At 57.8% G+C, this 25,809-nt stretch overlaps 1 protein-coding gene across 4 annotated transcripts; it reads right to left on the reverse strand.

The window, feature by feature from the left end:
- On the reverse strand, positions 1–24,204 carry SRL (sarcalumenin). 4 transcript variants are annotated; one of them, XM_030459560.1, is made up of 8 exons: positions 24,087–24,171; positions 15,425–16,450; positions 13,747–13,842; positions 12,538–12,633; positions 9,513–9,548; positions 5,260–5,376; positions 4,357–4,590; positions 1–3,617 (listed from the first exon to the last, which is right to left on the reverse strand). In XM_030459560.1, exons 1-8 carry the CDS (start codon positions 24,145–24,147, stop codon positions 2,806–2,808), a joined length of 2,478 nt encoding a protein of 825 aa, XP_030315420.1. In that variant the 5' UTR covers positions 24,148–24,171; the 3' UTR covers positions 1–2,805. The 4 variants fall into 4 exon arrangements, with proteins under 4 accessions (XP_030315420.1, XP_030315419.1, XP_030315423.1 ...); XM_030459559.1 differs by having other exon boundaries at positions 13,747–13,845; XM_030459561.1 differs by lacking the exon at positions 9,513–9,548 and having other exon boundaries at positions 2,806–3,617; positions 13,747–13,845.
- Between the last annotated feature and the right edge of the window lie 1,605 nt (positions 24,205–25,809).

Genomic DNA, 25,809 nt, shown 5'->3' on the forward strand with positions numbered 1-25,809 from the left:
TGTGTTTGGAAAATACCAGGTTTTATTAGACAGGCTGATGTTCAAGCTGACAGTTTTATCCCAATGCACATGATCAAGGGCACCTAGGCAGGCCTGTGTCCCAGCTCCCTCCCTCCTGAGATGCTCTTTGTCAAGAAGCTCACTGCCCCTCAGTGTCTTGGGGGCTTCATGAAAAGCAACATGGAAAGGTCTCCCTTCTCCCTGTTTCCATTCCCAGATTACCAGTGCTCGCCTAAAAATGCTCAAGGAGAGCTGGGCTGGGGACTGCAATCCTCTTGGGACTGACAGCCTCTTGGATCCAGGGAGCAGAAAGCATGTTGTTGGTGTCAAGGTGCATCACAGGGAGCAGAAAAAAGCCCCAGCTGCAGAGCACACTGGCACCAGTTTGGGCAGAGAACCCCAACCTACGATACTGGGGGCTTGGGGTGGGGTTGGGGTGGGGAAGGGCTTGGGCTGCCACAGGGAGCCCCATCCAGGACCTGTGAGTGCTGCGGGGAAGGGAAAGGGTGGAGAGTAGGCAATGAGTGCTGGAGAGTAAAGCAAAAGAAAACAAAGAAGGGATGGGAAGAATAATGGGAGGGGCCTGAAAGAATCCTTCCTGGGATGGGATGCCTTTCCTTGGTTATTCCAGAGCCCACGGGCCTTGGGGGCACAGCAAGGAAAGAGATGGCGCGATACGGCGCTTGCAGCCAGAAGGGTTTGGTGGGTTATGTGTGCTGAGAGAGTGGCACACAGTGACAGCAGGAACAGTGACAGCAGGAGCCCATTCCTGTTGGTGGTTCTGTACCACCAGCTCTTCAGCAAACCACAGTGGAGGAGAGTGAGAGGCGAGGAGTGGGCGAGACAGAGCTGATGAGCAACAGGATCACGTACAAGAAAGAAGAAGGAGCAGCAGCCGAGGGGGCAGCTCTGGGGCAGGTTTGAGACCTCGTGGTGCTGACTCACAAGCACATCACTTCTCTCCAGGCTCTCTGACTTTCTCTGACACTCTGCTTGCCTTCCCTCAGACCTCTGGTTCCCTCTGCACCGGAGGCAAAATCCCCCTGCATGAGCCATGCCCCTTCCTATGCTTGGGAGTAGATTTGGGTCTCGTCTGCATTAGTTCAAAAGTAAGGTCCTACCTCAAAGCAGAGGAAAGGAGCATGGAAGTCACTGGGGTAGTATCCCCCCAAAACTCACCTGGACTTGAGGGAACCTCTTCTTTGCAGCATCTGGCCTTGGTGCCAGGGGAAGTGGAGCTTCCATGGACCTTCTGCCTTAGCTTATGTCCCTTTGGGCACTTGGAGATGAGGGTCACTGCCCATCACACCCTTCCCATCACAACAGAGCCTTCCATTCTCAGCTTTCTCTTTCCCTCTTTCATTCCTTTTGCCTTTTTCTTGCCTCAGCCAGCACCTCCACATCTTCTTGTTCCTGTCAAAGGTTAAGTCTCTCTGATCCAGAGGCTTCCTGGAGAGCAGCACAAGCCATGGTCGGTTGACAGGAGGAAGGAGAGAGGACGTTCAGCAGGTCATTGGTGTGCTTGAAGGTGCTGGTCTCCATCCAACATCTACCTCTTGGTCAGTTTGTGCTCAGCTCAGCTGCCAGACATGCTGGCCACCCTTAGTCCCCTGGCTTCCACTGACAGGTTTCATGGTTGGCAGTCCATGGAGAACCTCACCCTGCTCGGGTGCTTCCAAAGCAATACTTCTCCTCTCAGACTCAACGCCTCTGCGCAGAGATGATCCAACAAGTGGCTAAAATGGGAGAAGTTTAGCTAACAAGCCACAGAAACCTGCCTGGATTGTCCTGGGGAGAACAGATCAGCAGATGAACAAAAAGGATGTGGCTAGTGACCCCCCCTGTTCCTGCTGCCCTCCATAGAGCGCAGAACATGGGGGTCTGACTGAGACAACAGCAACATGGATTTGAACGAGGTCAAACTGGCAAACCCTCAACCCTTGGAGCCTCTCTGACCCTCAGGCTTGACTCACCAGCCTGGGGTTTTGTGGTTAATGAACATGCAGGCATGATGTGCCCTGGCCCTGTGCTGGCCCAGGGGGAGGAAAACCTGCTCCTGAAGGACTGTTTGGTTCAGGGTGCTGGCCCTCCTCTTCCAGCACAGCTCAACCAGAGCCGGTAGCTCCTTTCCAGCCCACTTCTTCCTCTGATATGGACTTGCAAATCCGGTCACAGCAACCTGTGTGGTGCTACAAATGCCCCTGCAAAAGCCCTTTCTTAAAGATGAACGCCCAGGTGAATGCTGCAGAAGTTCAACTCGGCTGTTAAGTGAAAGGAGAACTCACTGGATGACCTAGAAGTCTTGGAAAGAAAAACAAGATCAGTATTTGCAGAGATCTATTGGATGTTTGTGCCTGAAAACAACAGCTCTTTTCTTGCCCAGTGCTTTGCTCCCAGTGATGCCCCAGGTCCTGCTCTCCCCCTGTGCTCTCATGCCGTGCCCTCGTTCTCACTCCCTGCTGGCTTCGAGGATGCAGAGGTTGAAATTCCTGTTCATGCTCTCTTGGCACCACTGGAAAAGCAGCTACAGTTCTAGCTCAGCATGCCCGGCTCATACTTACAGCTTAAACATTGCCTTCTACTCAAAAGAACAAAGATAAAATGTCAGGAATTCACAGTTTTTATTCTCTTTCTTATGCCCACCCATCTTCCCCTGCCACCGATGCCAATGACTCCGAGTCCTTATCGTACAGTAGCCTCTGCCGGCGCGGCACTCAAAGGTTAACAAACCACAGCTTCTTGGACAGATAAGACATAAGCACATTCACCAGTAGGAACACGTGGAGGTTTATGTTACAGAACACCTTAGTGCTTCTTGTAGCGATTCTTTGGGGTTTCGCCACAGCCGGTGACGTCGCAGGAGAGAACATTGGGCTTCTTCCCCAACCCGATGCTTCCCAAGAGATCGGGAAGCTCCCGGGTGATGGCCTTCTCAATCTTCTCCAGGTAACACCCTCCCATGTAGGAACACTGCTGAGACAGCAGCTTAAAGCTGGTGATGGGGTTGATGCCAAAGAAGTCCTTGTAAGCCTCGCGGTTGGGGAGGTCAAATTTGCTGACATTGGTCTTTGCCAGAATGGACTTAAAGATATAGAACTTGTCAGGATCTTCCACAATGTCCCTGAACACCAGTTCTCCATCACTAAAGAAGGTCATTTTGTCCTTGTAGGTCTGAAGGTAGCGGTCGACCAGGAGGGCGTGGATGCGCACGCGGATGGCGTGCTGGCGGATGAAGGCGATCTTGTTCTCCATCCTGTTCTCAATCACCTGGTTGAGATCTTCCAGCAGTGATATCTCCTCTTTGAGGAACAGCTCTCTGTGGGTATCGGGATGGTAGTCGTGGGGCCAGAAGGAGCTGACGTACACCCTGGGTGGCTCTGTGACGTTGATGAGAGGAGCAAGGCTCCAGAACAAGGCGCCGTAGACTCTCATGAGCTCCTGGGTAGCCAGGCTGTCAGCTTTGTTCAGGATGATCCGGATCTGAGACTCACGGCCCTTCAGCTGGCGAAAGAGCATCTCCAGCTCCAAGCCCACGTCCAGCTTCGTAGGGTCAAAGACAACAAAGATGAGGTCAGCTCTGTCGATGAACCACTGGCACACGTCATTGAACGGGTAACCTTGAGGAGAGGAAAGAGAGAAATCCACCAGAAATGGACAGTGCACAATGAGTCCTTCCAGGTCGAGAGGCAGATAAGCCTTGAGCCTGCTGTGCTTCACACCCCGTCTGGGTTGGACAGGGTGTGAGACACAGAGGACTTCCCATGCAGCCCAGAACCTGTTTCTCATGTGCTAAAAACACTTCAGTTTCTTGGCACGAAAACCCATCCCTGTGTGTCTGGGCCTGTGACTGCACATCTCCCTCAGCCTCACCTCCAAACTTTCTTTCTCCCTGCTGCTGGCTACAGGTTTCTGCTGCTCCCATCAGCAGATATTGGCCACATCAGTGCTTTCCTTGACACCAAGGGGGCCAAGAAGCCCCACTGATAGGTCCTGGCATCCCAGGTGCTTCTCTGAGCCTGCTGCAACACCTGCCATTGGCAAAACCTGGCTCCCAGGGTGACAAACAGGGCATGAAATGCTGAGACAAGGAGATGATCAACAGCCCTAGGAGTCCCCAGGAGTCATCTCACTGGAAGTCCTGGCTGCCACACCTCAGCCAGCAGACATGGCTGTTCCAGATGGTCACAGTTGGGTCTGTTCCCCAGGTCCCTGTTACCGCTGCCATAGCCACGGGCAGACAGACATCACTGTCCCCTACAATGAGACTCAGGGTGTCGCCTCGAGCTCTGCCCTGCTGTGCTTCAGCTCTCTGTCATCTCACATGGTTCCTGCACCTTTCCTGGGGTGAACCCCTACCTCGTTCCTGCTGCTTGCGGTTCTCAATGATGCCCGGTGTGTCTACGAAGGTGACTCGCTCCAGCAGCTTGTGAGGCACTTCTATCCCAATCAGCTTCTCCAAGAAGTTCTGCCCAAACTTCTCCAGGGGCGAGAAGGAGCGAGCGCTGTCAGCAGCCATCACGATGCCCTCGATGGTCTTCAGCTTGGGGCCATGCATGATGACAGTGAACTCGGAGGTGGTGGGTTCCGCCCCTGCCCAGCAACAAGAGGAGCACCAGAGCTGTGAAATCTGTGTCGGGGGATGGACATGACAGGACTGGCCTGGCACTAACTGGGGAGCTCAGGAGCATCACTCACTTGCTAAGAGAGGGAAGGCAAGAAGCAGAGCCATGAAATTCTTGCCAGATCTCCTGGGCAAATGCCAGCAGAGCTGTTGTCTGTGGGGACTGACTGCACAAGGTGCCCTGGAGAACCACCTGCTGGGAGCCCTATTACAGCAGCACAGAGCTGCCCACAGACATCTGCCCTCAGCTGTGAGATGCCACACGTGGGAGCAGGGAGGAGGGAAGGGCTTTTCCCCTGGGAGGGAAAATTAATTGGTTCCATGGGAGCAGGGAAGGGAGAAGATAGAGGCAAGCTGCCCTTGCAACGTGACCTGAGCCCTGTGCTGCAGGACAGGGATGCCACAGGACAAGATGACCTCCTCCTCTCCAGGGAGGGTGGACAGGCTCTGGGTTGTGGTGGGGAACCTGTCCCTCCACACAGCACTGCAGCTGGGTGGCAGAGAGCAGATCACATCTTCCCTGCCATGACATAGAGGGGACTGAAGAGACGTGTCCAGGAGCCTCTGCCCTCAGGGGTACAGAGGTACCCATGCCCTGGGCACTGGGGGCAGGCAGGGAGGAGCCATGAGCACAGTACCTGTGTAGAGCTGGTAGGGAGTGTTATCCAGCCCCAGGAGGTAGTTTATCATGGAGGATTTGCCGACACTCCACGGTCCCAGGAATAGCACCATTGGCTTGGAAGTGATCTCCCCATCTGCAGAGAGGGGAAATAACAAGAGGAAGTGAAGGAACAATAGCTGTCGCCGCCGGGCAAATAGCTCCTGGCTGTAACGAGCATCCCATCTGAGCAGCACGGGGATGCTGCTGGGGAAACAGCCAACCTTTTGGGGCCACCAGCCATTCGCCAGCCAAGGCATCACCCAGCAATGGGCTCCAGTGCCTGCAGGAGCGGGATGTCACCATGCTCTGCGGGAGACCCCACCTCGCTGCCAACCTCCTCTGACCTTGCCTGAGGTCTTTCTTAGCCTGCAGAAGGACTTGAAGGTCTTTGAAATCTTTTCTGGCTTCAGTTCTGATTTAGCCAGGATGAGCTGGGGGCTGGCTGCGGGGTGGGGGGCAGTGTTGTTTGAAGGCAGCTGCCGCAAAGCATGGGACACGCGATGGAGGTGGCCATGCTGTGACCAGGCAGATGCCTCGTGCAAAGGGAGCTGGCACGGTTCAAGGAGCAACAGGATGGCACAGTGCTTGGTAAATGCTGTGAGAGCCTTGGGCCAGCTTGCCTGCATTGCAATTCCACCATCCCCTGGCAGGCATCTGCCCTGAGTTGTGCCTCCAAGCCCTCTGGTTGTGGAGAGGGTCCCTGCTTACATATGGGCAGTGTGAGAGGATCCAGACTGGCATGGGGTGAGCAGGTTCATAGAATCAGAGAGTTTCTCAGGCTTGAAAAGACCTTCAAGATCATCGAGCCCAACATCATCTTAACCCTGTTACCATGTTGTGAAAGAGCCCCACTTCAGGCCTAGGGAAAGGTAGGAGAGAGATGAACCACAGTGCTCATCCCATGATCTTCAAGCCCTGAGGTTTGCTAAGCGACTTAAACTGGCTGGTGATGGCCTCTAGGAACCTGTCCTCATGCTATGCAACCCTTCTGGAAGCTGAGATGTCCCTGGACACCTGCAGCCACTGCCCCAGAAGAACTCCCTGCTTGGGCAGAGCTTGTGCAGTCAGCCTGTGCCCTGACTGCTCAGCCCCCAGCCCCCTGGGCAGGCAGCCAGCTGAGCCAGAGGAGCCCATGGCAGTCCCTGAGGACAGCCAGGAGCCTTCTACTCAGCAAGTAACCAAGTCAGGCCAGAAATGGAAGTAAAAATTGGATGAGTATGTTCTTCCTGGTGGGAATCCTCCCCATCCCCCTGGGTGTACCAGCACTGATGTAGACAGACAAACCTGGCTCAAAACAGTGCCAAAAGAGCTGTGGTGACAGATGGCAGAGAGCACAGCAAGCTGCAGCCAGCCTGACATGGCATCACCCCAGCACAGCCCCCCAGCTGCCTGCTGCAGGCAGGGATGTGCCAGCATCTGCTCCCAGAGCTCCTCAGCCAGCGCTGAGCCTTCCCTCGTGGGGAGGACCCGTGCTGCCCCCTGCCCCCTCCCTTCAGCCCCACTGCGAAGGCTGAGACACCCACACAGCAGCCAGCAGCTTCCCAGCAAGCTGGGGTTCTGTCTCCGAGGAGAGGGAGATGCAAAGCCCGCACATTGCTGCCATCCCAGTCCTGAGGGTGCTGCAGGGTGGCTGCACACCAAACCTGTTCAGGCAGGGATGCAGGAGTCAGGCTGTGTGCCAGCCTCCCCCTGCCTGCATCTGCCCTTGGCAGGGCCACCATGTCACCGCTGGGAAAGAGAATGGGCTGGGGACAGCTCTCGATGAGGCACAGCTGTCCATGCAGCTCAACCCTCTCAAAAGATGGGTAGCTGGATCAGAACCAAGCTCTGCCTGCTGCCTGCAAGCCACAGGGATCCAACCTCGTCCTCTCATGCGGGACAAAAACAAATGTTGAAACCTCAGACTTTGGTTATTAATCACTCCTCTGTGCTGCTCTGTCACTGCTGCTCTGTTGGCTCGCTGGTTTAATTGGGTTTTAGATGAAGTTAATAGTTATTATTATCCCCTGTGATGTCGTGCCAGAAGTTTGGGGCTGGTCCCCGTGTGCTCCTTTGTAACACGCTCCTGGCCAGGTGTGGCTGCGTGAACGCAGGAGCTCACGTACCCCGGCTCCACTTCACATCCTCACTTCTGCCCCACTGCACCAAATGAGCAACACTGCAGGCAGCTCCTCTGCCACTCCACTGGCAGCTCCTTGGCCCATCCCTGCCCCTCGCCCTGGGAAATGGGATACTGGCACGCCTTGGGCTGTGTGGCCAGCACAAGGCACAGGAACCCTGTGGCTCTCCCAGCAGTACAGCAGCTCCAGGGAGGTGAGTCCGTGCATGGGTCCTCCTTGGTGCTGTCAAGGGAGAGCAGAGAGCATCTCCCACCCAGGAGGGTGCTGACCTGGCATCTGTCCCTGCTACAGTCCCCCGCTATGCTTGTTCAGCACCAATTTGGATCACTGGTCCTGCCCAGGAAAAGAGCCAGCCCTGGTGGCTGCAGGGCAGGGATGGCAGCAGCTCCATCACAGTGGCTCTCTCCAGCCACCCTGTGGCTGCTCTCTCCTAGCCCAGTCTGCCTCACTGCCAGCTCCAGCTCAGCTCAGCTCCAGCACATCCCAGTTTGAGCCAGGCACATCCTGCTGGTGCATGATCATGCCCTGATTGTGGGCAAGGGGGTACCCAAACCTTGCCCCCCTTTGTCTCTGCTCTTGCTTAAAACACAACAGCTCAAACATCCTTCTCTAAGCTGCTGGGTGCACAGGGTGAAGAGCATGCTCTGATCCTGCAGACGAGGCCAGGCAGGTCGTGTGTGCGTCCCCCCTGCAGTACCTGCATTTGTCCTGGACTGCTCACCTCTGGGGGCAGAAGCAATCTGGATGCCCCCAAAGGGTTTTTGCCTAGAGCTGTGGCTTTCTAGGGGGGTGGTTTCTATGCCAGGCTGCCCTTGGATAGGAGCACAGCTGGGATTGTCTGGGCAGGGTCTTCTCCCTCCCTGTCCTCAAGCCCAGCAGAAGTGCAGGGTGCCCCTCATGCCCCACTGTGCAAGTCTGCCCTGTGGACACAGCACAACTTTCCACTCCGTGTTCAGACTCAGCCACAGGCACAAAGGTCTTGCTCTGTTTCCAGACCACCCGGGAAGGCTAAACCACCAGGGGAGACCATCCCAGCACAGCCCAGGCTGCCACCCCACCCCTGCACCCCAAACACCACTGCCTGCTGCCCTCAGTGAGCTGACACAAGTATCAGCATGGCACGTGTGCCCACAGACCCCTGGGGGGACAAGACACCCTGACATGCTGCAGCTGCCCCCCGTGCCATGCTCGTGGACACCCACACAAGCAGCACGCATGTGCACGCCTGCAGTGAGAGATGCAGATAAGAGCTATCAGAATACACTATATATATCCTCAACGCTCTCCACGGCTGGCACCACGGGGAGCCAGGGGCCCTCCAGGCACTGGCAGGGCTCCACCACACTGGGGCTGGGGTGTGAAGGAACCTGGTTTGGCAGGATCTGGCACTGGGGGCCGTGGGGTAGGACAGGATGGACAGAAGATCAGCTTTCCCTGCCTCCTATTGCAGCAGGGACATTGTCCCTGTGGGCCAGCACTGGACCCAGGGAAGGACAGGGGGTTGGCTGGTGCTTCTTGGCCCATCTCCCATCTCCTGCTTCTCCTGAGGGGAGCTGGCAGCACACCCTGAGCAGGATAGGCAGGCAGAGGAGCCAGCTCTGGCTGCTGAGGGGGCTGAGGCCACCAGGCAGGGGCCAGTCTGTGTTACTGGGACAGCTGCTGGGAGCTCCTCGGCTTAAACCGCAGATGGGGGGGCATCAAGGGTGGACATTTGGGAAAGTTTCTGCATATGGGAGGGAGAAGGGTGAGAAGAGCTCCTCTGGAGGGTGGGCTATCTGCTAGGCTCTTCTGGCTCCTGCCACGGGTGAGAGATCGACCCACAGGTCCGGCAGAAACACCTTTGGACCAACGCTTGAGGAGCAAGCAACCCACGGAGTCTTAACCAAGAGGGAGCAGTGTCAAAGCTGGGGCGAGGCAGGGAGGCACAGAGCCAGGCCTGGGACAGACAACTGAGGTGACACACGTGCCAAGGGCACAGGCTCCATGTCCCAGCCGTGGGACAGCGGCAGCCAGGGGCCTGGGAAGCGTGGCCATGCTGGGTCAGGTGAGTAGGAAAGCTGGAGGCCAGCGAGGGGCTGGGGCAGTGGTGTCAGCAGGCAGCGATACCAACCTGTGGCGGAGGAGCCCAGGGTGCGTCCGGGGTAAGCTGTTAGCAGGGGACACGGGGAGAGAGAAGAGGTACCGTGAGTCCAAGGAGGGATGCGGCTGCCTGGGGCTGGCCCAGGGGGGATCTGAAGACTGAAACTGACCTTCTCTTGGGCAGGGAAAGCCAGCGGTGGCCATTCCCAGCAGGAGGGAAGGAGTTACGGTCTGTCAGCAACGAGACCCACAGGTACCAGGAGAAGCAGTAACCCCACTCTGCCCCCAGGCACCAGGAGAGCTGCTGAACCTCAGAAAGCACCCCAACCCTCCCACTCCACTTAGCGTGGTTATTGCCTTCCCCAGCAACATTCACCGAGCAAAGGGAGCTCAAAAAGCCATGGTTAGGGCAGCAACCAACCCCAGCAAATGTCCTGACCATGCTGGTGGTGCTGCTGTCCCTTGTCCAGCCTTGGAGTGGGTGGTGATGGCAACTGGGAGGTCATCCACTGTACAGTCATGCTAATCAGCACACATACAGTAATTAGGGTCACCAGCATGCACCACAAACCAGTATGACCTCACAGCAAGCTTCCCATCACCAGAATGGGAGAGTCCCTCACCCCTGAGCTAGGAACAGTCCCTAAATGGTGGCCCCAGTGTCACCAAGCACAGAGGTGGACCCAGGCAGAGCGTGCAGGCACCCCCATGGGGTGGCAGAGCAGAGAGGTGGGAGGGAGGGCAGCAGGCAGGGACAAGGAGGTGGCACCTGCCAGGCTTCAACACACTGTAAGCAGAGGGTGGGGAGGTTGCACCCCCAAACAATTCAGAGCCTTAGGCTGGCAGTGGCAGTCACAGCTCCCCCAGGACAGGTGACACTCATCTCCCCTGGTGTCTTTGTGTGAGCAGAGGGGCTCCTTGGATTACATGGGCTGGGGCACTTGAGCGGAGCCAGGGGAAGGCACACAAAATGGAGGGCTGCTGTGTAATGGAGGGGCAGAGGTGCTTGCAATGGCACCCCTCTATATTGGCTTACACCTCCAAAGGTCACAGATATTCCATGACAGGCCTGTCCTGCTGCTCTCCCAGCTGTCCCACTCCTCCCAGCCAGCGGAGCCGGCAGCTCTGCACCCTCCAGCCTCCCACAGCCCCAGGGGTGGGTGCAGGGGAAGAGGCCAGAGCCAGGTCCCAGCTTCCAGGGGCACCACAAAGGCTCTGAACTCACCCAAAACAGAACCAGCACACAGGAACAGCAACTGAGAAAACCTTCCCCAAGCCCACCCTCTCTTCACCTGCCTTATATAGTCAAGGAGGGGCTCCCTGGGCCAACCCTCTAACTGATTTGCAGGTTTCTCTAATTACACTGCTAATGAGGGACTGGGAAAAGCTGGATCTGTGGGTATTGAATACAAACTGCTGGTCTGCAGCTCTCCAGGCTGAGGCTGTCCTACTTAGAAGCTGGATTTGAGAGGGACCTTGGGTTGGGAAAACACAAGGGTTGGTGGCTCATTCCTCAGGAGCTGGGATGGAGGAAGCCATCAGGGGCCTGAGAAGCTCTTACATCTTCCTAGAAAGGGAGCAGAGAGGTGGCTGCTTGGGTCTGAGGTGGCTGGAAGGCAGGATGGGATGTCCTGGGCAAGCAGACAGGCTGGGGGCTGGGAATTGAGGCTGGGGGCTGAACAGTGCAGAGCAATGAGAACCTGCCAGCTGCCCTATAACCCCAAATGTTCTCCTGCACAGTGACCCCTGTTCACGTGGCACTAAATGCAGGTGTCTGCACTGTCACCCACACAGACCAGAGCAACTCAGAGGGGAAGCTGGAGTGTTGCTGATGCTGTGGGACAGAGCCAGCTGGGACGGAGCATGGCTGTCCTGGCTTCACTGCTTGGTGCCACCACTGGGGCTGTGGGGCTGTGTACCAGGGTGCCAACACTGCAGCTCCTGGTGCTCCTTTCCCGAGCACGTGGCAGTGCTGTGCTGGCTGCATGAGGGAAGGGACAGCCCAGATTGCTGAGGGGTGACAGAAGTTGTGGGACAATGGTCTGTGGGGCATCCCTCTCATGCTGGCTGCTGCGTGGTGTGATACTGTGACACCCTCCCCCCAGTCACCCTGCCACGTGGATGATGCCCAGGGTGCTCTGTGTCTCGAGGGTCCTGGGCTGGTCATGAGGATTATGCATCCCTGTCCTGCCCCATGGTCACCCCTGCTTCCCCACGGGCTCTAAGCTGGAAATGGTCTGCCTGTGTGTGATGATGTTCAAGTGGTGATTCCAAAGTATCTGACATGGATTTAGGAGCTGCATTTGGGGTGCCCATAAAACAGGGGTTCTGATTTAAGGGAATGTGTCCCAGGGGTTTGCTGAAATGAACATAGGACACATGCTGGTGGAGGAGAAGCCAGCTGTAACAGCAAGGCCTGTGGAGGGTGTACTTCAGTCCTGTCTCACCAGGAGGGAGGATATGGCTGGAAACCTTCCTCTTCTGGAGGGACACATGTGCTGCTGGGGCTCAGCCAGAATCCATACCTGTGGACACCAAGACCTGCCTACCTGATCCCACAGGTCTATTTGCCAAGGGCTGGAAACTCTTAACTCCCAGGAGGAGTGAAGGCTGCTGAGGTTGAGGGATACCCTGCCCACATGGCTGCGTCCCACAGTGAGCAGGAGGGATGCCAGCTCCATCCCCCCCCAGGAAGCTCATCCTCAGCCTTGAGAGGTCCTAAGCTTCCTTGCCAAGACTATTTCACTGGGCCATGATCGCTGGTTGGCACAGGGACAGGACATTGATGTTGAGCATGTGGGAGACTCAAAGCAGGCAGGGTTCAACGCTCAGCCTACACAGATGGTCCTGACAGCAGATGGACCTGAGGCAGATGCAGGAATGCCTGCTGCTGGGGTCACTAGGGCATGTCCTCCAAGCCTGGCATGCTCAAGGCCTTCTTGGGAAGCTGCAAAGGAAGACAAACTATCCAAGCCCTTCTGTGATCTGCTCTCTGTGCTGTTACCTGCGTCCCAACAACCTGATGGTGCTGGAGAGCCTGGTGCTGGTGGCATTACCTGTGATCTCGTGCTGCCTCAGCTCGTTGTATCTGTAGGACTGCTCCAGAGGCTTGATGGAGGAGTGGTAGATCTTCCTCAGCCGCTGCAGTACTCCTGAGGGGCAGAAGCATGCAGATGGGTAACAAGCAAACCACATCACCCTGGCTGAGGTCCTCCTAGGGAAGCTGCTGGGAATTCCCTGAAGATCTTGAGGGAGATTCAGCTGTGGATCAAGGGACTTGGCTCACAGTTGTAATCTTGGCCAAACTCTTCCCAGTCACCCTTTTTGATGCCCCTCCCTGCCGGGCACTGTCCCCATCTGCTGCTGAGCTCTCCTTAAAGCTGTTTAGCACTCACCACCCATGATCCCCAAAGCCCTCCACCATGGTGCCAGGGCACAGCCCCTAAGCTGCTGGCTAGAATTAAGAAGGAGCTTTGTCCACAGCAGCTTTTATCACTTTCTTTACAGTCCAGACTGCCTCTGGGGCCAGCAGGATCAAGACTTAGGATACCAAAACCCAATAAATAGTTGGAATAAAAATCCAGATCCTTTATTACAAGTTGTCCCAGATTCCTCTGGGCAGCAGCGGCGCTGGATCAAGATGATTCTCCATCTGCATTTTCCAGCCTCTCTGCCCTCCTAATTCTTGTCACCCTTGGGGATGTCTTTGAAATACCTCAAGTATGTTAACCCAAGAGCAGCAAAACTTGGCTGTTCCTGAAGATCACAGAATCCCAGACTGTTTTGGATTGGGCGGAACCTTAAAGCTCATCCAGTCCCAACCTCCTGCCATGGTCAGGGACACCTCCCACAGCCCAGGGTGCTCCAAGCCCCATCCAACCTGGGCTGAGACACTGGCAGGGATGAGGCAGCCACAGCTTCTGGGGGCAGCCTGGGCCAGGGGCTCAGCACCCCCACAGGAAAGGTTTTCTTCATAATAAGTAACCTAAATCTCTTCTCTTCAAATTTAAAGCTGTTTGCCCTCATCCTGTCACTCCAGGCCCTCTTTCAAAAGTCCCTCCCCAGCTTTCCTGTAGCCCCTTCAGGTACTGGAAGGCCATGGAAGATATGGTGCTGCTGGTCTACAAGAAGTAAGGTTAAAACCAAAGCATTCTAGGGAAGGGAAATCCCATCCATGCTCTTGGCGCAGCAGAACCTGTCCTGCAGGGATTGCCTGTGCTGAAGGAGCAGGGCATGCATGGCTCACTGCCACCCAGACCCCTCACCTGAGACATCATCAGCAGGTTTGTCCTCATTCAGCTTGAGGGTGTTCTCCAGGTGGGACCGGTCACGCTTGGTCGGTTCGCTGGCATCTTCAACCTCTTCTGGAGGAAAAGGCAAGGAGACGGGTTACTGCTGAAGCTGGGGACTGCACACGGGAGCTCACACAAGCTGGGGAGAGGCCACGGGGGAGCACACACCCCCTGAGCCCGTGCACCGGCCGTGCTCCTCAGCAGCCACCACGGCCTTTGGTGCGCTGCGGTTTCCCTATCGCAAAGGCTCTGCGGGGGCTGCCGGGGCTGTGGCTGCCGGGGGAAGCATTGAGGGCGACTGCTTGGCTCTGAGGAGGGGCTGCTGAGGGAGGCACAGCACACCGGCCTGGGGGGACCAAGGGCCAGGCACTGGGGAATGTGAAGGACATGGCTGGAAGGTGCTGCTGGGGAGGAGCATGGGCAGGCAGCAGCTGCTGCCCAGCTGGGCCCTGGCACTTCCCGCGGCAGCTGCGGCTCCTCCGGGGTAAATCTCAGCTGCAGGAACTTTGCTCAGCCTGCTCACTGCCCAAAAAGTTACTTGTGGAGCCAGAGACACAAGGATGTGCAAGACTGGGGCTGTCTTTTGAGAGAGCAGCCAGCCTGAGCCATCCTGTCCTGCCTCTGCCAGCGAGGTCATTCCCTGCCATTTCTCCCACCTCTACCCCTGTATCAGGCTGGAGTCCTCAGAGTGGAGCCCAGGCTCTGGGTGGCCATGGGGACCCCACACTTTCATGCCTAGCCCAGGAAGCATGAGGCACCCTGATGTCCTTGCTCTGGAGGTGCTGGCCCACCAAGGGTCCCACACAGCTCCAAGTGCTTTTAGATACTGGGAGCTGGGCCAGGCTTGAGTGGGGGTTTGGGGACAGGTTTGGGGACACGTGTGCTGTCTGGCTGAGCTAGGGATGCCTGAGCCCAAAGGGCACTGCCAAGCCCTGGGACTGTGCTCAGTGGCCACCAAGTGCTGGGCTGAGGAAGACCTTTGACTTGCCAAGTTAAGCCGCGGACACCAAAACTGGCTTTCCCTTTAGGCACAAACAGGAGCTTTTTGAGCTGCAGGTTACAGATGAAAGCAGAAAAAAACAGCTGTGTCCAAAGGTCCCACTGTGGCCAAAGTCCACAGAAGTTTCTAAGAAATCATGGTGAGAGGGGGGGGTGTCCCTTTTCCTTAGCTGGCCTTTCACTGACCAAGCGTGGCCAGAGCCAGAGCTTTGGCAGCTTAAGGGTATGAAAGAGCTCTTCACACTTTCCCCACAAGATAAGGGCTGGTGGACAAGAGCCTCACCACCCCAGGCAGCATCCTGCCCTTGCGGAGAGGGATTCCGGAGAACTCTGAGGGTAGAGGATAAAGAGCCTTTAAGAGGTCTGCGGGTGCTGAAAGGGGCCTGGGTGTCCATGTCCATAGCCCAGAGGAGAAACTGTGGGCTTGAAAGAAGGGAACATCAGCCAGCTTTGGTATGGCTGCGACGAGCACCTGGATGGCAAGGCGTCCCCGGGCTCCTGCCTGCACCCTGGTGCATTGGTTAGGGGCAGGCCAGGGGAAGCACAAGCGTTAGGAGAGGGCCATGCACTGGGTGCCAAGCTCAGCTCCACCAGGGGTTGATGGTGGGGTCACTCTTGCTGCCACAGCACACTGACAAGAAAAGACTCCAACCTATCTGGCTGTGCCGGAACCTGGCAGCAGCTGGCTGGGGGCTGTGCCCAGGGGGACTCTCTGTTTCTGCAACCGATGCCTTGTCTGCAAGGGGCTCTTCTACTGCTGGGGGGTTTTCCACCACTGCTGGTGGGTCTTGTGTTGTTGGTGGGTCTTCTGAAGTTGGTGGGTTTTCCACCACTGCTGGGGGGGCTTCTGCTGCTGGTGGGTCTTCTGCTGCTGGTGGGTCTTCTGCTGCCGGTGGGTCTTCTGCTGCTGGTGGGTCTTCTGCTGTGTCCCCACAGGGTGGGTGATGGCAGCTGGCATGGCCATCCCTGCCTTCCTTCTTGCTGGCAGCCACTGGTTTGCCTTGTTCCTTTTCACCAGAACCTCCAGCTGCTTCCTCGTTGCTCCTTTCATCTCCATTCTCTGGCTCTGCTGGCCTGGCACCATCTTCCTCAGACTCTTCCTCTTCTTTAGACTCTCCCTCCTTGGACTCTGTCTCACTTCCATCTTCCTCAGACTCCCCCTGCTCATCATCTTCCTCTGAGCTTTGCTTTCCCCCTTCCTCTCCCCCCTCAGGAACAGACGCTGCTCTCAGCTTCCCCATTTTCTCTTCCCCAGGCTGCCCTTGCTCCTCAGAGCCTCCTTCCTCAGCGCCAGGCTCCTCATCCTTTTGGGCAGGGAATCCATCTTGTGGGCCAGGCCCACGGTTCCCTTCATGATGTGCTGCCTCAGGGGTGCCCAACGGGGCATCTTCCCCTGGGCTCTGTGCCTCAGCAGTCCCCTCCTGGCCCTTCCCAGCAGTGGTCTTCTCCTCCAGCGGGACAGCCTCTGGACCCAGGTCCCCACTCAGGCCACCCGCCAGCTCTTTGTCCCCTTCTCCAGGTCCCTCAGCAGCACCGGGCGAGGAGACATTGATGGGGCCACCATCTTGGTGCTCCTCAGGGCTTCTGTCAGCTGCCTTCTCCTCCAGCCTGGGCTCTGCGGCTGGCAGGGGGCTTTCGGCAGCACCACCAGCATGGTCCTTGCTGGGGCCGTGGGGCTCTAAACGATGAGAACAGCTCAGTCAGTCTTACCCGTGCCGGCACCCACCGGCCCCCCCGTCAGAGCTGGGGGGCCCTGAGGGAGGGTTTCTGGCTGTTACCAAGAGGTGTAAACCGCTTCCCAAACCTTCTCTAGTTCCAGCTCAATTTTTCTGTCTCTGTTGTAAGAAGTGGGAGCAAAGAGGTGTTTGTTGAGAGGCCAAAGCCAACGCTAGCGGGGGGCCCTACGGCTGTGCCGGCCATGGCTGCCCAGGGCCACTGCTGTGACCTGCTGCAAAGCACTGCAGGAAGGCAGCAAAGCAGCCCTAAAAAACGGGGGGAAAGGGACAACAAAAAGCATAGCTCGGGGGGCTGCAGGCACTTGGCAGGTTAAAAGAGTCCTTCCCCAGCCCTGCCTCTGGAGAGCATCGGCCATGGCGGGCGGCTGGGCAAGGAGGAGGAAGAGATGAGGGGGAAGAAAGGGCGAGGGGCTCTCCTGGCTGAGGGAAGGCAGGGCCTGACCCCACTGGGCAGCTATTTATTGTCAGCATCCCTTCACTAGGAAAGCATTTGCTGCACCGTGCGCCCAGAGGGGACACAACAAATTTGTTCTGCAGCCCAGGAGAATCCATCCATATTTTCACCAGGCCTCCAACTGCAATTTAGCATTAGTCAACGGGTGCCAAAAATAAAAGATCACTGGCTATGCTGTCTCCGTTACAAACAGTTGCTGCTAGTCTAAATAATCCCCCGAAACGTCTAATGCCTGCATACTAGGGAAGCTTTTCAGAGGAAAATAATTCCTTTGTACTCCAGCTGGCAAGCAGATGCCAACCAGGAAAAAAAATACCACCTCCACCCAGGCTGTGGGGAGGCAAAGCGCGCAGCGCCGGGCAAGGGCAGGGCTGACAGCCATCCCTCTCCTCTGGCTCCATCCCTCTCCTCTGACTCCTGCTCTATGTCCATGTCCAGGAGCTGTGGGGCTGTGTGTCCATCAGCACAGCCCCAGTGGTGCCACAGTGCCGGGCTGGGCTGCAGGGAACCACAGTGGCCGAGCACAGGAGGAGCTGAGCCAGGGTCACCACAGTGCCAGCTCCCGTTTGGGGACACCGGGCAGGTGGCTGCATCTCTCTGCAGGCAGGGGCTGTTATCCAGGAGCTGGGTGGCAGTGGCTGGCAGGGACAGGCTGCTCCTCATCCCGCCAGCCCTCCCGGTGGCTCTCAGCACAGCCTGGCACGCCGGAGCTGCCGCTGTCACCTGCCGAAACCGGATGCATGGGTCACCCTTGCCGTGCCCTCCCCGACCTCCCCTGTTCTTTGCTGGCACGAGGCTTGCAGGTGCTTCCAGGCACCCGTTTCGGCTCCCAGCTGGAGGGAGCTGGTCCCAACGCAGCTCCCATCCTCCTCCCTCACACCCAGACCCCCCCTCTCCTTTAGGTCACCTTCCTGCCATGACCTGCGGGACCCCTGAGGGTGTCCAACCTGCCAAGAGATACTTACAGGGGAACTTGCTATGTCTGATCTGGGTGGCCAGGGACCAGTATGGCCCTGGTGGCCCAGAGACCAGCCTGGGTCTCCTGAGGGTCCCCTTGGTTGATGGGAATGGCAATATTCTCAGTTGGGCCCCAAAACAGGCAGCGACCTGCAGGGCTGGGCGGGGAGTGTGGCTCCTCAGGTGGGTATTTGGGGAGGGTCAAGGTGTGGGGGGAGGCAGAGGAGACCCTGCATGTCCTGAGGTCTTTGTCTGGGGTCTGTGTGTCCCCTCTGACCCAGGGCAGGGGGACAGGGGAGTCATCACCCACCATGGCCAGACAAAAAGGCAACCTCGGTGTCCACCGTGAGCCATCCCTCATGGGAGAAGGGAAATATTCCCCAGGCACTCTGAGTGGGATGTTCCTGCTGGTGTGCTGGTCACGGGCTTTATTTCCTGTGACCTTCAAGGTCTTATACAAAGTCCCTCTCCTCTCTCCACTCTCTCCACCTCCTTGTCCCTCCTGTTTCCCCTACATGGTCTCCAAATCCATCACACGACAAATTGTGCTGATCTGCAGATGGCCGTCCGATGAGCCCTGAACTGGGCCGAAGGTTACGGGCTTAACACCCTCCCCGTGTCCACCAGAGGCTAAAAATACGTCCCAGCAACTGTACGGGGGAATGAGGAGGAGCAGCTCTGCAGGGTCTGGACCGTGAAGCACCAGGGCCCTGAGCCTCACGTCCCAGCCCCTCACCCTGCTGCCAGCCAGAAGTGATGTCTGCCCACACCTGGGGCCCATCCTGCGGGTCCCCGTGGGCCCCGGGAGGGAGCAGGGACAGCCCGCTTGTAAAGTGACACCGGGACTCCCCTTGTTCACGCCCTGCCTTGTGCCAAGGGGCTGGGTGGCATCGGAGAGGAGCCCTTGTGCCGCTCCCCTTGGGGACCCCACCTCCTGGAGTGTCCCTGCCTGTCCCAAGTGTCACCTCTGGCTGCAGGACAGGGGGGGCTGGCTGCCAGCTGCTGCCTGGGGACCTGTTCTCCAGTGGTGACACTGTGGGGCACAACTCCTGGGATGGAGAGCTCCTGGTGGGGACCCACATGCCCCGGGGTGCCAGTCAGTGCTGGTTTGCAGCTAGGAAGAGTCTGTGTGGAAAGGATGGGGATGGCTCCTGGGGGCTAACGTCACCCTGCCATGGTGCTCACCCCATCCTGGCACGGGCCAACAGGGATAGCCCTCGAGAAGCTCTGGGGCTGGGGCTGGTGAGGAAGGACAGATGGGCACAGGTGTCCCTCAGAGGGAGGCTCTCCCCCTCCAGCAGAAATAGGAGCCCCAAGCGTGGGGCCACAGTGCCATGGGGACAGCTTTTTGCTTGCCCCCAGCCCCTGCCCTGATCCTGGCCCTTCAGGAGTTATCCACTGCCTCCTGCAAGCCCTGCTCCTCTGTGTCTTCCTGGTGGGGTTTGGGAGGAAGCTTGCACCCCAAACCTTAGCAAGGCTGACTGACCCACGTGCTTTGTTCTGACAAAGCCCTTCAAAAGCAGAAAAGGTCTGAAAGTGGCTGAATCCAAAGCAGCCACAGCCCCGTGTCGCTTAACCCTGTCCTGGCCATCGGCTGCCACACGGGGGGCTGCCAGGGAAGGGCTCTCTGATGCTCCCTGCTGCTGCCAGCCAAACTCAGTGGGGGTGGATTAGCCCCTTGAGCCTGAGACCTTTCTGCAGCCAGTAACCCCTGGCAGGCAGAGGAGACCAAAGCAGGGGCTGTGGCCCTCACCCAGCCTCAGGCCTGGGTGCCCCAGCCTTGCAGCCCACCCCTGGGCACTTGTCTGGAGCATGGCAGAGGACAGCAGCTCCTCCCTGCTCTTCCCATGCCTCAGTTTCTCCCTCTGCACCATTCCATCAGAGCCCAGCACCACCGACAAGTCTCAGAGGAAGCTCACGGCATTCTGTCACACTTCAGCGGCCCCAGTGGTCAAACCAGCACCAGTTCGGAGCCACTCAGGCCAAAACATTCACCAGCTGGGAGACCAAAGTGTCCCAAAGTGGCTCAAGAAGCCCAGAGAACACAGGCACAAGAGTGGCTGAGGACAGAACTGGCTCTCCAGACCCTTGTGCACCCAAAAGCCCAAAACACCCATCCACAGCATCCCATCCCAGGGGCCTCAGGATCCCAAGGCACCAGCAAAAAGCAAATATTTGCCAGTTTTTTCAGTTCAGAGCGGAGCCAGGGGCCAGGGGTATAGGAAACAGCTTTGTTAGATTAACTTGGCCTCATTTGTGGGGGAGATTTTTTTAAGTTTAGTTAAAAAAAAATACAAATTGATTTGATTGCTATAAATAGTCAGCTGAAGCTGCATGATATTTCGATTAAGGAAGGGTAAAGAAACCTCACCAGGATGCACCAACGGGATTAAAACCAGGCTTGGAGCTTTCTAAATGTGGAGATGAAAATGGGGAATCACTTCTGCAGGGTTGTTTTTTTTTACTGTCCCTCTCCTCAGAGTGCCCACCCTGAAGCTATAAAAGAAAACCCAAACTCCTGACTCGAGGAAGACACAAAGATGAGGGTGGTGCCAAGGTGCCTTGGCCAGGGGAGATCCGGGTCTGTGAGTGAGCAGATGGTGAGAAAGCTGTGTGTGCTTTGGCACAGGCAGATGTCACACTGTATGTGGAGGAACATCTCCCTGTGCTGTCCCTCATGGGGTCTGCAGCCCTGGAGGGGTGCTGAAGGACCTGAGAGGAGTGCTGTGCCATGGCTGGAGATGTAGGAGCCCCTTCTTCCAGAGGCCATGCTGCTCCTGTCCCCAGCCCACCAGCTATGAGCTTCACCAACCCACCCCAGGGCCTCCTCACCTCCCTCTGTGATGTCCCCTGTGTCCCCAGAGGACATCCTTCATGTGAGACCTTTCCCTGATGAAAACTCCTCATCCCTCTTCTTTGATCATCCTGAGGATTCCCACTCACCAGGGCAGGACAGGGAGAGCCCTTGGACTTGCCAACCTGGATTTTAATGCCTGGTGATCCATTGTCCCACCAGATCCTCAATTCCATAGGAACACCACACCAAGGAGGGGTGTCCAGCCCCGGGGGTCTCACCCAGACCCCCAGCAGAAGGACAGGGGGTCCCAGCTCAGCCATGGCACAGGGATGGGGCCTCACAGCTCTGAACCCCTTCCAGGAGGAGGGAGGAGGGCAGGGACTGGCACCAGGACCACGCTGTGGCTGCCAACACCCCGGCTGGAGACTCCCCGGCCCCTCTGCCGGCACACGAGCTCACCGGCTTCCTCGGGCTATCACTTACAAGGGAAATGTCCCCACGGGATGAAAATAGCCCTGGTGGAGCTCTGCCAAGGCACCCGCACCCACTGCTGTTCCTGCAGCACCCAGGGAACTGTTTGAGCAGAGGTTTGTCCCCCCTCGGGAAGCCCCCATCCCACCATGGGGAGCTGGCATCTGCCTGGGGCTGGCAGGTTCTGAGGGACACAGCGGGGACATGGCAAGGACACAGCCCACCCAGCCGTGTCCCTGGTCACAGCCCTCCCAGCCCCGTGCCCATCCTGTGGGGGCCCACTGGTGTCCCTGTGCCACCAAGTGAGGTGTCCTGGCCATACTGCCCAGATCGCTGTCACCTACAGACTGGGCCAAGGAGGGTGTCACAGTGCAGCCAACCTGCCTGACAGAGAATCCCAGACTGGTTTGGATTGGGAAGGACCTTATAAACCATCTCGTTCCACCCCCCTGCATGGGCAGGGACACCTCCCACAGCCCAGGGTGCTCCAAGCCCCATCCAACCTGGGCTGAGAAACTGCCAGGGATGGGGCAGCCACAGCTTCTGGGGGCAGCCCGGGCCAGGGGCTCAGCACCCTCACAACAAAGAATTCCTTCCGAAGATCTCACCTCATTCTCCCCTCTTTCAGCTTGAACCCATGCCTCCCTTGTCTCATCACTCCAGACCTTTGTACAAACATCTGTCTTGCTTTGCTCTGCCAACACTCTGGGAGTGCTGGAGCACCCACAAGGGCCAGGATCTCCAAGTGAGGTATCAGGGATGGGATGGGATGCAGATGACAAGGATCCTGCCTTACTGTGGTCATGGCATCCAACAGCAGGGGAGCCAATAGTTCTGCAGTGCTGGAGGGGTTGGAGGTGAGTTCACTGGGGGGTCACTAGGACAGAGATGTCCACCACCTCTGCAGAGGCTTGTTACCCTTGGGGGGCATATGGCTGGGATGGTTGGGGTTGGAAGTCCAGACCTGGCAGAGCTGGAGCTCACCCCTGGGTGCCGTAAGCTGCATCCTGATCCCAGCAACCCCAGGTGTCACCAAACCCTTCAGGCACTCTGACCCTGGCACTGTGTCCCTGTGATGCAGGGCATGGCAGAGGGGACAGTGCCTCAGATGGAGAGCCAGGGGACTCTGCACCCTCACATCCAGCCACAGGCACCCCCAGGCCCCCTGGAGGGGGATCCAGCTCCATGTGTCCCCATCCTCCCTCCTTCTAGGGGTACCATGACCATGACAGCTGAGCTCAAGCAAACTCTGGCTACACCCACTCTACCATATTGGGTAGACCTACAGGACCAGGGTTAAGCAATGGGACCCACCCCTGATAAGCATGAGATGCTAAGGGGGAGACATCCCGTCACCCCTCAGAGCCAGCTCCGGGCTCCCCAACACACCCGCCAGCCCTGGAGCCTCTCCCAAGACAGGGGGTCCTGGCACAGAGCTGAGCAGGGTGATGGTGACAGGGTGCCCCATGGCATCACCCAGACATCACCCCTGGCTGGGACTTGCCACTGCTTGGCCATGCCAGCCTCCATGCCAGCCTCCGTGCCAGCCTCCGTGCCAGCCTCCGTGCCAGCCTCAGCATTGGCCAAGCCCCAGGCCAGTGGTGGCTCACCCTGGTTATAAACCCTCTGTGTCCCCAAGAGCCACCAGCCCAGACCAGCACCAGCCACCAGCCACGCTTCTAGGGGACCTTTCCATTCCACCTGTCCTCAGACCCAACCCACGGCCCCGCGGAGGTGACCCCATCACCGGTGGGGTGCATCGCTGGCCCCAAACCCCTTTTATTCACGAGAATGGTCCAAGATGTCCTTAAAAGGCCAAAACTCGCCGGGGGCAGGGGTGCTGGGTGCTGGAAGGCGGCAGCTGCGGGTGGCCGTGCGCGGGGCCTTGGCGGCACAGGGCCGGGGGGGCCGGTGGCCGGGGTGGCTGCAGGGAGCACAGTGTCCCCTTACACGGCTGTTTCCATATTAAGCCGCCCCCCTCCCGGCAGCGCAGCCCGGCAGAGAACCGGCCCAAATTAACTCAAGGGCAAGCAAGGGTACAGGCAATGCCACCCCACCGCGTGGCCCCGAGGGACACCCGGCTGAGGACAGGGGTGCTCAGAGGGGAGGGGACAGCTCAGGGAAGGGGGTCTGGGGGATCACCCGAAGGGATGGTTTGCTTGGCAGATCCTTGGGGGGGAGGGAAACCCCCAGGGCAAACAACCCACCCCATTCTGCTCCAACAACAGGGTGCCCCAGCGCCCCAGCAGCCCCCCACAAGTCCCCACAGCCCAGCAGTGAGCCGTGTCAGCACCCATGGGTGGCACTAACCCTGCGCATGTTGGCGGCCCCACGGCACCATGCCCACCCTGGCTCAGAAGGAGGGGACCCCCACCCACCCCTCTGGCCCCTCTTGGCCATGGCCCCCATGGGTTTTTTTGGGGTACATATGTTGGGGTGACTCTGCAGCCCTGGACGAGTGGCAGGGCAGCACAGATAACTGCACCCCTGCCACCTCCTCCTGCCCTGCCACCCAGCCCTGGGCTCACTGACCACCCTACAGCCCCCCAGGCACCCACAGCCCCCCAGGCACCCACAGCCCCAAGGGCACCCGCAGCCCGAACGAGCACCCCTAGCACTACAGACACTGACAGCACATAGGCACCTGTGGCCCCACAAGCACCCCCAGCCCCACGGGTGCCCTCAACCCTGCTGTGTGCCCACAGCCCCGTAGGCACCTACTACACCATGGGCACTTGAGAGTCCCATGGGCAGCTGAAGCCCCATGGGAACCCACAAGCTCCCCTGAGGACCCACAGCTCTATGAGGACCCCACAGCGACCCACAGCTTCATAGGACACCCCCAGCCCCCCAAAAACCCCCAGCCCCGTGAGGACCCCCAGCCAGGTGGCAGATGTACCTGCGGTGCCGAGGAGCAGGAGCGAGGCCACGCAGCAGCAGAGCAGGTTGAGACGCTTCATGGTGACTGCCAGGAGCTCCCTGCAGCTCCCTGCCTCTATTTATATGGCAGGCGTGGGGCAGGGCAGGCAGGGCAGTGCAGGCAGTGCAGGCAGTGCAGGCAGTGCACAGTGCACAGTGCAGGCAGTGCAGGCAGTGCACAGTGCATAGTGCAGGCAGTGCAGGCAGTGCACAGTGCAGGCAGGGCAGGCAGGGCAGGCAATGCAGGCAATGCCAATGTGGGGTCACCATCCCCATCTTGGCATCCTGCTGGTGGGGGTGTACTGGATCTTCTTGGGCTTCTGCAGCCCCTTTTTGGCTGGAGCAGAATTTTGAGAAGGGGAAGAGCCAAGCATCACAGCACCACAGTGTCCCTCATCCAGCCCCAAAGGCAGGTGTCCCTGGACACCTTGTCCTGGGTTGGTTTGGGGACTCTGCAAATCACCAAAGCCAGGTCATGCCACACCCCCTGTAGGCAAGAGCCCTGTCCCCTCCACCCTGGTGGTGTCCCCATTGTCACTGCACTGGCCGCATGGCAGCAGCTGGAGGCACAAAATCACCAGCTCCTGTCACCCTCACTGTCCCCAAACCCGGCTGTGGAGATGCCACTTCTGGGGTGGGAGGAGCTGGGACTCAGCTTTTTCTTGGGGAAGGGACTGGGAGGAAAACAGGAGCCCAGACCCCTCCATCATCTCCAGGGGGAGCTGAGCCCTGATGCACTTGTGGCACCTTCAGGCAGGGCCGAGACTTTAACACAGCTGAGCCAGCATCCTTCTGTGATTCCCAGGGCTCTCCTGCCCTTCTCTTTGAGCCCCAGGTCCCCTGAGAAGGATCAGAGTCCCACAGGGTCCTGCTCCACCCCTGTCCCCCCAACAAACACTAACGCTGGGCCAGAGCTTCTAAAAAACCAAGTACAAACTTTATTTTGTTTCTTTACAAAGGCACGAGCCTCTTTTTTTTTTTTCCACTTTCTTAACAAAATAGAATAGCTTCTCAATCAACACAAAGACCTGAAAATTGTAAAAAAAAAACAAAAAAAAACCAAAACCCAAAACAAAACAACAACAAAAAACCAAACCAAAACAAAATTAAAAAAAAAAAGGGAAAGGAACTGAGAAACAGCTGTGGCTGGGGGGGAAAACCTACAAAATACCACCGAGACTCTACACACCACTGGCCTAAAACCCTACAGCTGGGCAGGGGGTGGCAGGGTCGAGGGGGGGGGACACGCACAGAATGGGGACACCCCCCCCACCCCAGCCCACCACAACAGACCCAAGCGACACAATCACGAAACAGAAAAGCTCTTCGGAGCTGACGGACCCCGTGAAACAGATTAAGTGCTTAAAGGAGGGATGGGAGTGGGATGGGGGGACAGGGACACAGATGGGGGTGTAAAATCAGCCCCCAAACTGCCATCCCCATGCTGAGGAGGTGGGCACTGGAAACACCAGGCAGGGGGTGGCACGTGCCAGCCATCCCGCCAGTGCTTCGATGGCACAATCCCAGGAATTTTTTGCTCTCCAAAGGGGTTTTCCCTGCTCCATATGGGGTGCAAGAGCTGCAGTGGGGCTGGCTGCATCCCAAAGTGGGGGGCGCCCGTCCCATGTTTTGCTGCCGTGTCACTTGGCATCTCCTCCCGGCTTAAAAACGAACATTTTAATTAAAAAAAAAAAAAATACACA

Source organism: Calypte anna, chromosome 14 (genome assembly GCF_003957555.1).
Source record: "Calypte anna isolate BGI_N300 chromosome 14, bCalAnn1_v1.p, whole genome shotgun sequence".
NCBI lineage: Eukaryota > Metazoa > Chordata > Aves > Apodiformes > Trochilidae > Calypte > Calypte anna.